The sequence below is a fragment of the Ascaphus truei genome, unplaced genomic scaffold (assembly GCF_040206685.1).
Source record: "Ascaphus truei isolate aAscTru1 unplaced genomic scaffold, aAscTru1.hap1 HAP1_SCAFFOLD_702, whole genome shotgun sequence".
Lineage (NCBI taxonomy): Eukaryota > Metazoa > Chordata > Amphibia > Anura > Ascaphidae > Ascaphus > Ascaphus truei.
The window spans coordinates 1-13,953 of NW_027457036.1; the positions used below are offsets into that span (position 1 = coordinate 1).

The 13,953-nt window shown below is 47.7% G+C and overlaps 1 protein-coding gene across 1 annotated transcript; it reads right to left on the bottom strand.

Moving 5' to 3' along the window:
* Window positions 1-9,621: 9,621 nt before the first annotated feature.
* On the bottom strand, window positions 9,622-10,070 carry LOC142485999 (histone H2B 1.1-like). The gene has a single exon (XM_075584660.1). It carries the CDS (start codon window positions 10,053-10,055, stop codon window positions 9,675-9,677), a length of 381 nt encoding a protein of 126 aa, XP_075440775.1. The 5' UTR covers window positions 10,056-10,070; the 3' UTR covers window positions 9,622-9,674.
* Between the last annotated feature and the right edge of the window lie 3,883 nt (window positions 10,071-13,953).

Sequence of the window (13,953 nt, forward strand, 5' to 3'; positions counted from 1 at the left end):
AATACTTTCTGGCAAACCTGTGTAGCCGTGACCCTTGATTCACCCCGAGTAATGAGAGGTTGCGCTTGCAAGGAGTAGTTGCAGAAGCCCGCGAAGGAGGAGGATACATATTGGCGGGAAAGGAGCAGTCCCTTGACCCAGCAGCCCCCACGGGGAGGGTCAGGTGAGCGCGTTTAGCCTATGGGCGGAGGAGTTGCCAGAGATATAGGCAGTGGTTGCGCGCACGTGGAGTTAGAGCATCGTGGAGAGACGAGGAGACGGAGACACTGCGCTGGGAGGTTGTACCCCCCCCAGGCGCAGTCAAGGTGCCCCGGCCCAGTTAGCCCTGAGTCACCGTAGAGACAAGCGGAGCTAGGGACACCCTTAGTAAGGGATTTACCCCCCCTAAGACTACTGCTGTGTTCGGGACTATCCTGTCGGGGAGAAGCGCCCCATATCGCAGCGTGGAATCCCCAGAGACTCTTTTTGAAGAACCGTAGCAGTTCCGAGCACCGGAGTGCTCGGCAGGTATTTCATCAAGTGCACCAACTCTACCCTTTCAATCACCTAAGACCTAGTGGCTGCGCAGTCACCCCTACACATACACACGGCCGCTGGAAGCGAGAGAACTGATTAACGTATTTGGACACGGGGTGGGAACACCCGGTGGTGGGATTGGGGGAAAGTTATTGTTGGCGTCCGCCGAGGCGCATAATTGTGGACGTCCTCCGTGGCGTGTTAAATGTTGTGTACCAGCGGATTGGAATGTCATGGCATGCAATGTATCGTAAGGTTGATTTATCAGTAAACAAGATTGGTTTTATAACATGGTCGTGTGAGAGAAATTCTTGTATAGAGGACCTGCGAAGACTAACTCCCCCTTTGGCAGGATCTGTCGCAGGTGGAGGCGCTGCACCGAACATATACATATATACATATACACATACATATATACATATATACATATATACATATATACATATATACATATACACACATACACATACACATACATACATACATCCCGGGCTCTCCGTAACAGCTTGCCAAGCGATAGGAAGCAGGGTTACACCTGGAAACATCTGGATACAAAGCAGAATAACAGACACTTGGCCATTCAGAATGGCAACATCTGGAAAAACTACTTCAAGGACCTTTACCAAGAAATCCCAGAAGAAAACCTGACACAAGAACAAAAACAAATCTTCACCAAACAAACATCACTGGAGAACACTATAAAAGATAACCAAAACCCTCTGGACATAGCAATCACAATCCAGGAAATAAAAGAAAAAAGAAAACTAATAAAAACCAAGAAAGCCTGCGGACCAGATGGCATTCTACAAGAGATGCTGAAGTATAGCAATCCATCTATACAAGAAGCAATACTGAAAATGTTCAACCTGGTCCTCACTACTGGCTACTTCCCTGAACTATGGAACGAAGGACTGATAACCCCTATGCACAAGAAAGGAGACAGGATGGACCCATCCAATTCCAGAGGAATCTGTGTCAGCAGCACCCTTGGGAAACTGTTCAACAGCATCTTGAACAGCAGAATCCTCACCTTCCTGACAGAGCAGTGTACTGAGTAAGAGCCAGACAGGCTTCCTGCCAAACCACTGCACCACGTATCACATTTATACCCTACACAGCCTGATTAATAAGCACGTCCACAACACCAACAAGTGCAAAATCTTTGCTTGCTTTGTGGACTTCAAAAAAGCCTTTGACTCCATCTGGCAGCAGGCCTATTGCTGAAAATACTAGAGAGCGGAAAAGGGGGGAGAACATACGACACAATCAAAAGTATGTACTCTGAAAACAAAGGCTGCGTGAAAGTTAATAACTAAAGGACAGACTTCTTCCATCAAGGCCGTGGAGTTAGACAGGGCTGCAGTCTGAGTCCCACACTTTTTAACATTTACATCAATGAGCTCACAGCAGCCCTAGTATCCTCCTCAGCACCTGGGCTCAACTTGGCTGGAACTGAGATTAAGTCTCTACTATACACAGACGACCTGTTCCTGCTGTCTCCAACAGAACAAGGCCTCCAACAGAAACTGGCAATACTAGAAAAATTCAGCCAGGCCTGGGCACTCTGTGAACCTAGAAAAAAACAGAATAATGGTATTCCAGAAAAAATATAAAAAACATCCAACCATATCGCAATTCACACTGGACGACAATGCACTGGAACAGACAGCGAGTTACACATACCTAGGTCTAACAATCAGCTCATCAGGGAAATTCAGCCTGGCCATAAATACACTGAAGGAGAAGGCCCGCAGAGCATTCTACACAATAGAGAAACAGATGTACCACCTCAAACCACCAATACGAATCTGGATGAAAATATTCAACAGCATCATCACACCCATCCTTCTGTATGGCAGCGAGGTGTGCGGCCCTGTAACATTCCCAGACTCCACAAAATGGGATACCAGCCCAACAGAAATACTGCATCTGGAATTCTGCAAAACACCTTCTCCAAGTACACAGGAGTACATCAAACAATGCATGCCGGGCTGAGCTGGGCCGCTTTCCTCTACTGCTCACTGGACAGAAGAGAGCACTGACATGCTGGGCCCACCTAAACACCAGCCATCCACAGTCTTACTGCTACAGAGCAATGAGAAGCCAGGACCTCCTCACTAAACCCTGTGCCATCAAATAACTTGTCCTCTCACTCCAAGGACAAAACCCCACACAGATCAACAACCTGCCGAAAAAATAAATCAACTCAATCGGCAACGAAATAAAGAAGCGGTATGTGACTAGGTGGGACAATGAAATCCAGCGCTCAAAGAAGCTGGAAACCTACCACAGCCTACAGAGAGAATAGAACGAAATCACCTTGTGCCGAGAGGGAAGATGAATCAGCGGGCACTACGGTGCAGTAAAAATCGATGAGGCTGGACTGTGCTACAAAAGAATCCTTTATTGAAACATGGATAAAAATTGAGAGGAGGGAAGAGAACCCCTGCACCTCTAACGCGTTTCACCCGCAATCGGGCTTTTTCAACTCTTTAGAGGTGCAGGGGTTCTCTTCCCTCCTCTCAATTTTTATCCATGTTTCAATAAAGGATTCTTTTGTAGCACAGTCCAGCCTCATCGATTTTTACTGCACCGTAGTGCCCGCTGATTCATCTTCCCTCTCGGCACAAGGTGATTTCGTTCTGCTCTCATTCAGCTGGAGCACACAGACCCGGATATACACATGGACATATGTGAGTACTATCATGCTTTAAAGTGAGCTGCCGCACTACCATTGGTTTATTTTGTTCTTGGTGTACATCAGAGGTTTGGGGGGGGTCCTAGGATATCCCCCATACAACTCTCTTTACCCTTGCTTAACCGTGGTTCATCTAGGGGTTAATGCCTAAGCTCTAAGCACGCATCAAGGACATTATGTGTTCCGGTTTGCAGTGAATTAAACAACATATTTTCTGTGCATTAATGGGTATATGCTCTGTAACACTAGTTACTTTTGGGGTCCTAACCTCAACATCTTCTATCTACAGAGAGAATACACTCTGGCACCCTACCTACTGAAGGTAAAAGACCCAAAGCAGAGACAGAACCTGGGCCAGTACAGAATAAGTGCCCATAGACTAGAAACAGGCAGACACAGACACAACTGGAAGCCCCGGGAGATGAGACTGTGCCAAAGATGTGAGCTAGGAGAGGTAGAAGATGAAACACACTTCCTGTTGCGTTGCACACAATACTATGAAATGAGGAGTGCCCACCTAGAGAAACTCACTGCACTTATCCAGAACTTTAATAATATAGAGGAGAACCAAAAAATAGCGATCCTCCTGGGAGAAGATGAAACCACAGCAGAACTGGCTGCACACTATGTCAGCACCTGCCACAGGCTGAGAGATGTCCACTAACCCCCACACCCCTGTGTGAAACTGTTACCCATATACTGTGCAACCATTATACCCTATCCCCTAGTATTCATGTAATCATTGTCCCCCACCCCCTATTATTCACGCGAGGGCGAGGCAGAGGGCGAGACTTCAACTTACACACACACACACACACACACACACACACACACACACACACACACACACACTCTCCCATACACACACACACACACTTACACACTCCACTCTGGTATGCTGCATCTCCCTCTCCCCCCCCCACTCTCTTACCTGCCATGAGAGTGAGGAAATCCAGCCTGGGGGGCTCCCACCGTCCGCCTCGCCCGCGATACACATGGAAGCAGCAGCAACACGAGCAGCACTTCCTCCAGCCACACAGCGCCGCTCCACAGACACATTCAGCTAAAGCCACAATCTCCAGGCCTCTCTCCGCCTCTGGTCCCGGCAGTTGCTAGGAGATCCTTAGTGGGGGAGGGCGTGCCTGTATGCGCCTGCGTTGGTGTGTGGCGTAGCGTCACTGCAGTGCCTCCAAGGGATGTCTTCGGCTGGGCTATCCTTCCGGCGTCCCGCGTTGCTAGGTGACCCGCTTGATCGTGTCCCGGCATCATGAAATGAGCCACAGCACAGCAACGGCACTCTACAGGGGGTTAAATGCACTCCTCCGGGCGATCGGGGGTTGCATTTGTCGAACACTGGCCAAAATCATGTGTGTGCATGGTCCATCTCAGCTTCAAACACTCTCCGGATTGGACAGCTGATTAAAGAGACAATGCTGAATGGCCTAGCCGCCCCCTCTCCATGGTTTTGTATGAGAACCAAACCTATATAAGCCCAGCAAGACTTCCAGAGATTCAGAGAAACTCTGCGTCCGGTGGAACCGTTTGTTGACTGTTTTGAAGCAACATGCTCCAGCTGCTGGAGGTCCTCACCCAAGCCTTTCTTAGTTCCAGAGGCCTCACAGTCTGCAAGAACTTAACCACAGGATAAGCAAGCTTAAGCGACATCATGAACTCTAGTAAGAGTTTATGTTCTATGTTTTCCCCTTTTAATTTCTATTGGGCTAGGCCTGTACTATTACCTGTTCCTAATAACTCGTCCCCCTAGGATCCCTAGAAATGGTGTGATCTGCATGCGGGTCATGACAATGCATATGCAGAAAACACGTCCCCATCAAGCTCTTGCAATATCCACAACTGGGTGTCGTCTCTCAGACAGAGGTAAATAAGGTTTATGTGCAATGCAGCAAGTAAAGTGTGGCATAGATTTCCATATCCCAGTGGTCACCCAACTACGTTACAGATGCACATCATACACAGATACAGTTGTATTGAGGCATACTCACAGACACCATGCAATGCCGATTTGGCAACCAATTGTTTCCTGGCTGGCGAGAGCTGCTGACCCCTATTTGTAGTAGCACTGGTACTGCTTGTTGACTTCCACAATGGAGGTTGAGTATTGCCGGTAGACCGTGTAATCTTCAGCAGCACACCTTCAATTATAAATGCCATTTACAATGAATGTGTTGTATTACATACAAGCTTCATTACCCTGTCAGAGAGACGACAATACGTCCAAGGGGTATGGACATTCCAAGAGCTTGATCACAACTGTTATAATGCAGACAAATACTTTTTGAACTCAGAACAGCTCAAGATACTTCAACAAGTGGGGCGGATTACTTGGCACCAAAAGTCCCCTATGGCCTATTATGGAGACTGAACCAAAACAACATTGTAATTGTGCATTAGGTGAGACTTATATATGTTTGTTGAAGGGCATTCAGGGAGACATACTTCCAATTATACCACTATCCTGCTTATTATTGTAGTTTCTATGCACCTCCTATAGTTTTTTTTTAGATTTCTGAGGCATGAAGAAGTGTGGTAACTTTGCAACATAATCCTACATTTCCTATAAGGATATGTAATGATAGCTCAAACTTTTCATAACTGCGCATTGTACCATAATTTACCACATCATTGTTTTAGCATAGCACAATTATCGCCAGTGTATATTCCTCTCCCCTGTGCCTTATTCTGTCTGGTGTAGTTGCTAATTTCCGATTATAAGACAATGATTAAAAGATGGGCCAATGGGGATCATATTAATAAAGGTTAACCCATTGTCCCTACCTATCTTAAGGGATCCTCAGGGGGTTAACCCAGTATCCCAGAGAATAATGTGATTGGGTTTATGTACCTCCCTGATTAGAATGAGTATGTTTTGCTGCTGCCCATGTGTGCAGGGCTGGTAATCACTCAGCGAGCCTGCACACACAGAGATAGGGTCCTGCTATCAGGAATGTGGGTGGGGAAGTGCCCCAGCCATTGTTAGGAGTGGGGAGGAGCGCTGACTCAGGTCTGGGGAACAATGTCTCACCGAGTGGCGCTATTGTTCAGTCCAGATTCTGAGGCGCCTATCTCTGAGGGATATATTGGGTTGTCTTGGGGAACCGTTGCTGGGTATAAGCCCCGTAGGTACAATTTCTATTTGTCAGTTTGAATTTTCCACACCTCTTCAAACCCACCTCTGTGGGGTGTCTTAGGAGCACAGTCACCTGCTGTGTCCCGGATTGGCCGATCAGACGAGCCTCTGCTTGGTGATTAGTCAGCACCCAGTCTTCCATGCTTTGCTATTAAGACAGGTAACCTATGTAAAGACAGAAAGTTACTCCCTGCACTTTAATCATTGGGTAGCAATAAATGGGGAAATAAATATACATAGTGAAAACTAAATCTAGAAGACAAAGGAGACTTTTGGTTACATCCTTTGATCAAATAATGCCAAGCTTGGTAACCAACTTCAAGGTAAGTCTCAATAGCAGGTCCCTATGCTAAATGCATATACATGTTCTGTGAAATATACCCTGTAAAGAGCTGCCGATTTCTCATTACTATGCCATCCGAGGTTTGTGCCGGAGATAAACCAAAGTGAGGCGTGTAAGTGGAGGCGAGCAGGCGATTTGAACTTGCTATAGTGCAAATATCATCCCTCGATTACTGCGCTACCCACAGCGGACGGAGCGTGGAAACCTCCCGGGTTAGCCTTGGAAGCGGCGCCTGGCACCTAGTTGAGAAAGGATTCCCTGTTTGGGTGAGTTTGTGCCCAAACTGTGGGTAGCGCTGTCTGTCGACCTCATTCAAAATGTGTGTGTGTGTGTGTGTGTGTGTGTGTGTGTGTTCCCGATGTTAAGTGTCCTTGTCTCCTGTGACTGATATCACAACCTGCAAATAATATTCACCTCCCCAGGACCAGCTGTGAGATGAGGGCCGGATCTTTTCCTGGGAGTGCGTCTGTTTCTCTCCTGGGCTTTGCATGTACAGTAGACCGTTGGCATCTCGTTTCTCAAGGTTACGTTTCCTAGACAATGGAAAATTAAATAGAAACGTGTTATTGGGAGTTTTTAAACCCCACTATTTTGGGGTGGGGAGGGGGAGATATTTTGCACACCCACAGGTTCCTAGTTTATGGTTGTGCTACTCCCCAATGTTGCTGTGATTAAGGATAAACAGCTCCTATAAAAATAAGAGTTTTCTAAGAGGTTTCAAATACGATGTTATGTCAATGTTTCTCCATAAGAGGAAACATTGAGGAATTCAAAATAAAATGTAATATATAAATAAATTTAAATAAAAAGGCAAAACCTACATCTCAGATAACAGATTTGTATAATGAGTCCATTCACTTATCCATCTCACCATTATGTGTCTGTAGTGACGATGATGGGATAAGCTGCCTAACCAGGATCACCTTACAGTGGGTGATTTGTGGAGACTAATTAGCAGAGAAATCATTATCCTCCTGACAATGATGGATGACCTTAAACTATGAGGTCACATAAGAAAGCTATCACAGAGCCCTTACCCTACCTCCTCCCACCCCATCCGCACAGCACTAGGTACATGGCCGCCGCTGCTTCTCCTCTTGCTCCTCCGTCTTATTACATGAACCACATTCACCCACCGTGCAGCCTCCGAACTAAAGCCCGGTGCGCGGGGGATCACGGGAGATGTAGTTCCGGGGAAGTGAAGCTGGGAGTCAGGGACATGCATAGTAATGTATTGCAATGGAGACCTTACTGCGCATGCCCATTATCAAGAGTCTCGGTCACCATAGAGATGATAGATGATGCACTCGGCGGCCATGATTACTTTGGGCAGATCCCATTGAGTGTAATGATAACTAAGGGCAGAGGAATGAGGCAACCAAACTGTGCAAAACAATGTGACTGGAATAACATGGGATCTTTGAATGAATATTACAGAGCTTGGATTTAGAATAGAGACAGTAATTGAATAGATGTAAAAGTTTCACAAGTGATGTTGGGATAGTGAAGGAACAGCCCAAGTGTTTCTTATTAATGCGAGTTATACATTTGTGTTTTGCTGCCTTTCTCCCTCTATAGATGTTATGGGGAATGTGGCATCTCTGGCAGTCTCTGCACCTGTACATGTATTTGTGTGTTTTGCTCAGTGATCATTTTGCAAATTCAGGATTTTACGCAATGTTTTTCATTAAATTATGGGCTATTCAAGGGATTAAACCTAAATGTATCAAGAATGATGCAGCAATGTCAGAGTCCTATTGATTTGGACTTAATTCACACCAATTCTATTAAGGGAAGCCACACAACGTGCAGTGTGTCACAGAACTATCTGGGGGTGAAACCTGATTCAGATCATGTGAGAAATTCAGGTCTCCGGGATACACGTTAGTGCCAAAGCAATACCGCCACCGTTTGGTCTGTGTGTGAATGGCAGATATTAAATCCTTTGGCCCTTTTTACCTTCTCTGTATATTTGTGTTGCTTCCGAGACCAGCAGAGTGTGTTACACATTAAATGTGTGGTTTTAGGATTTAAATAACAAAACAGGACGTGATAAATATGTGCGATTTAGAGTTCTGACAAGTTATCACAAAACCACTTCAACTGCTACTGAAATCTGAGGGAACACATGTTGCTCAGCCTTGTTTTTATACTAAAAAGGTGAAATCCCTGATAACAGGTTGAACAAGGTGACAATAGAAGCCTTTAATGTAACACATCCCAGCCTATTTAATGCAGATTTGACCGATTTCTAAATTAATGTCCAACCCAACAGGACAATGAGAAATATCACTTGTTACATTTATGTAAATGGAATAAAAAATGTGCGACAAACTATAAAAGGCCAATTCTGATAATGCAAATGAATGTGCTCGTATCTAACGCATGTGGCAAACACGGATTGCATGGTCTGTTACTAATCCCAAACTGCACTAGGACTTTCCCCCGATCAGATGCGTTATATACCATGCGGGTGTGAGGGCATCATTTCATGCACACTTATTCTGACACGTGCACATATAATCTGTATTTTAGTGAGGCTCAAAAAAAGTAAATGAGGGAAAATAATCGCAGGTTATTAACCCCAAATCCCACTTCCCGAGCACGAACTCCATTACTAACACAGCAGCGCCACCCTGTGGGATGTGTGTGAACTGCAGTTTATCTGAAGGGGATTCTCGGCGATTGTCACTTTGTCTGCGGTTCTCCCGCCTCTTACTAACAAAACAACACAAGTGCAGCGAACACGTGGCTGGGTAGGAAGCCATAAAGAGCTAAAAATACATCACATAAGATACTTTATAATATATAATAGCTACAAAAGCAAATAACTGAGAAAGTGCAATGTATAATAGAACACTTCCCGTTTATCCCGAGCACAGATGACATATGAGCATATCTCTTATATTGATAAAGTGGGTGGCTCTTAGAAGAGCCTTTGTGTTTGTGGGTCAGTGATGAGATCGGGGTTACTTGGCGCTGGTGTACTTGGTGACCGCCTTGGTGCCCTCGGACACGGCGTGCTTGGCCAGCTCTCCCGGCAGCAGCAGGCGCACAGCGGTCTGGATCTCCCGGGAAGTGATGGTCGAGCGCTTGTTGTAATGAGCCAGACGGGACGATTCCCCTGCGATGCGCTCGAAGATATCATTCACAAAGGAGTTCATGATGCCCATGGCCTTGGAGGAGATGCCGGTGTCAGGGTGAACCTGCTTCAGCACTTTGTACACGTAGATGGCGTAACTTTCCTTCCTGCTCTTCCTACGCTTCTTCCCATCCTTCTTCTGGGTCTTGGTCACGGCTTTCTTAGAGCCCTTCTTGGCCGCTGGCGCAGACTTGGCTGGTTCAGGCATGTCGGGCGACGCTTCCTCTCCAAACAGCAAAGAAACAATGACACCTAACTGACCGTTCTGTTCTGACTGACAGATTAAATCTGTCAGTGGTGATATTGGATACCGAGGCTTGAGCCTCATTACTCCAAGTTCTCTTGTTGAGTGTATTGTCGCACTCTTTAGGAAGCTTCTTGATCTGTGTTACTTGCCACAGTTGAGTTGGTTTCACAGGTTCAGCGCTGTGATGGGTCGTGGGTAGCGGTCAAATGGGTTTGCAGAGATCGCAGCAAGCTTCTTGATCAGCGGGTTTGAGTTCTGGTCCAGTTCCTTGTAGAATTTCTTGTTGAGCTTCTTTAGATGTTCATCTAACATCTCGATACCCAGTTCCCTATGAAGGTCTGCTATTCTTGTAGGAAGTGGAGCGTTGGACGCAATCCGCAGCGCCTTGTTCTGTAATTTTTGGAGAGATGATCTTTGATGTTGGTGGCAACCACTCCACACCGGGGAGGCGTATGTCATTGTGGGTCTAATGATCGCCTTGATCACATTGACTTTGCTCTTGATGGGCATGGTCCTTGTCTTCAGCAGAGGGTACAGTGCTGCCAGCTTGGTTGTTGCCTTCTGTTGAATCTTCTCAATGTGGTTTCTCCAGCTTAGTTTGCTATCTAGGATTACACCTAGGTAAGAGCTGTTTGGCTCCCATTTGACAGCCTCTCCGTTGAGGGTGATTGGCGGGTGTGCCTTGATCCTCTTTTTGGTAAACAGTGTAGCTGTAGTCTTGCTGGAGTTCAGTCCTACTTGCCAGTCGCTGTACCATGTTGATAGCATGTCTAGTGCTTTCTGGATGTTCTTAGCTACTTCTTTCTCTCTGAAGGACTGGGAGATGACTGCCACATCGTCTGCGTAGAGTGCCAGTTGAGTCTTGTGGAGGTCTGTGGGGATGTCATTCATGAAGAGGTTGAAAAGGAAAGGTCCCAGGACTGATCCCTGTGGCACGCCAGCGCGGATGGGGCGTGTTGTTGAGAGCTCTTCTCGCACAGCCACGTGGAATGTGCGCTCCCGCAAGTAGCTTGCAGTCAGCTTAATCAGGTAGTTTGGGAATTTCAGGTTGATCATTTTGTGCAGTAGTCCTTCATGCCAAACTCTGTCAAACGCTTTGGCCACGTCCAAGAAGACAACTCCAGTTGATTTGTGGATGTTGAACCCATGGCTTATTATGTCAACGACTCGCAGCAGCTGATGGTTGGTTGAGTGGTCCTTCCGGAATCCAAATTGCTCCTTTAGTAGAATGTTTTTACCAGAGGCAAAGTGGCGGAGGCGCGTAAGAATAACTTTCTCCAGGAGTTTCGACAGTCCAGAGAGCAGGCTTATCGGACGGTAGTTTGCAGGATCCCTCCGTGGTTTTCCAGGCTTTGGAAATACAATGACCTTGGCTTCCTTCCAGGATTGAGGAAAGTGCTGGAGCCGCATGCATGCATTGAAGATTTCTGTGAGGCATTCCATGGCTGCCGGCGGAAGCTTCTTGATGGCCAGGTTGGTAATTCCGTCACTTCCTGGTGCTTTGCCATTTGCCAGCTTTTCTGCAAGTTGCGTTATCTCAGTCCTGGTGCATCCTTCAAGGGTTTCCGCTTCGGTCTCTGGTAGGTGCTCGGTAAGATGCCTGTTAACTCCTTGCTCAACTTCCCGTGCTATTTTGCTGGCTTGGTTAGGCCTAAAAGTTGTCTCCAGTGTGTCAGCGAGAACCTCTGCCTTGTCCTTGTTGCTACATGCCAGGTGGGTCTGGCCCTGGATAGGTGGATTAGGCTCCTTCTTCCCGGTCAGGCGTCGGGTCATTCTCCAAACAGAGTTGTCGGATTCCTTCAGCTTGGCTGCTGCGGCCTCCCACCTCTCCCCCCGGTGTTGGCTGATTTGCTGTCGCAGTAGTCTGGCAAGTGAGTTGTACTTTACCAGAAGGTCAGGTGTGCGGAACTTCTGCCACTGGCGTCGGGCCCTGTTTTTCTCAGCAATCGCTTGCTTGATCCCGCTCGGTAGGTCGTAGATGGAGCAGCGTTTGGGCATCTGTTTCGGGACGCTGTGCTCTATTGCATGTTGGACTGCGGTAGTAAAGGTGTTAACAGCATCATCAATGTCTCCGTTGGTGTCCAAGGGGCGGGGGTTTGTGATGTTGCTCAACTCTTCTTTGTACAGGCTCCAGTTCGCCCTGGTGAAGTTGTACCTGGGTGTTTGCTGGTGGGTTTCCATCTCGTCGCCAACAGTAATGGTAACTGGGTTGTGGTCTGAGGTCAGTTCCGCCAGGGTTTCCAACTGGACAGAATGTTTCACGTTCTTCAGTAAGACAATGTCCAGGACATCCGGTGTGTGGCTTGCAGTGCCTGGGTAGTGGGTGGGTTCTGTAGGGCCAGCCACTACAAAGTCACTCTCCTTTGAGTAAGCAAGAAGAGCTTGTCCTCTGGAGTTTGCTGTCCTTGAGTTCCAGCACCGGTGTTTGGCATTTAGGTCTCCCCCGATGATGGTTGGGACAGTGGAGTCCAGCAGAGCTTCCAAGTCTCCCAAATGTAGCTTCACCTTAGGGGGGCAGTAGGTGGCAATTAGTCGCAGTGGTCCTGTTGCAGTCTTTACCTGTACTCCAGTGGCTTCAATACTCCGGAGGGGTGGTAGTGCAATCTCATTATGGCTGACCCGTGTGTTAACAATCACAGCCGTCCCACCACCTCTGGCTCCTGTTGCCCGGTCGGTACGGTATACCCTGTGGTTCGCCAGGCTTAGTTTTTGGTTTCCTTGAAGGTGGGTCTCCGAGAGCAGAGCTGCGCATACATTCCTCGATTCCATCAGGTGAAGGAGTTCATCTGTCTTCTTGCTGATACCATTTGCATTCCACATCACGATGACAGAACTGCGTTTAGATGTTGCTGCCATGGTGGTTAGTTTCTGTGCTCCTGAGAAGGGCCGGGATGAGATTCGCTATCATTGTCACAATGGGGTGAATATCCATTCTCGCAATAGCGCTCGCTATTTTAAGGATGATCTCTAGCCAGTTTGTTGGGCTTGCGGTTCCGCCTGCGGGGTCCGGGTTGGCCGCCTCAACGGGGTTGGTGGATGGTGTCCTGAGAGTTTCCGCGTAGGTCTGTCCGTCTGGGTTTTGCATCCTCTGGGTGGATGCCGTGCCTTGGTCTGGGATCAGGTGTTCTGTGGTCCTCTGTCTCTCCGGCGCCAGGCGGGGAAGCTGGTATTGAGTAGTGGGTGTCTTCCTTGGTGCCTGCTCCATCAGGTGGGGTGTCCGCTTTTCCCGTGCCTCTTGCTTTGCTTTTGTGAGGTACGGGCAACCACGGTAGCTTGCTGGGTGTGGGCCTTTGCAGTTTGCACATGTCGCCGGCTCCTTCTTCCTATCTCGTGGGCATTCCTTGGAGTTGTGGTTCTCTCCACAACACACACAGCGTGGCTTCTGGTGGCAGAATGCAGAGGTATGCCCGAGCCGTTGGCAGTTGAAACACATGGTTGGGCCTTTTCTGCCCTTTGGCGCTTCTGTGGTTACCACACAGCTACAGAGCTTGGTAATCTTGGTAAGATCTGCAGGCTGGCTCTCCGGGGTTTCTGCCAGTGTGACAATAAACAAAGGGAACTTCTTGGTCTTGTCCACCGGGGATGTCAATTGGGCTACGCTCTTGACTGGAAGTCCATGTTCCGCGAGGTCGTGGGAAATCTCCCCCACGGAGGCGTTTGCTGGTAAGCCGCGAATTACAAATTTCTGGGGCTTTAGGCGCGTCAGTGGGAAGGTGTAGTATTCTATGCCCTGCTTTGCAAAGCAGTCCGTTAAGCTCCGGTAGTCGTCCACAGTTGTGGTAGTGATCTTTGCGTGGTTCGCCCGTGGTTTAACTACAAACGGGGAAGTGCAGTGCTCGGTGAGGATGTCGACAAGGTC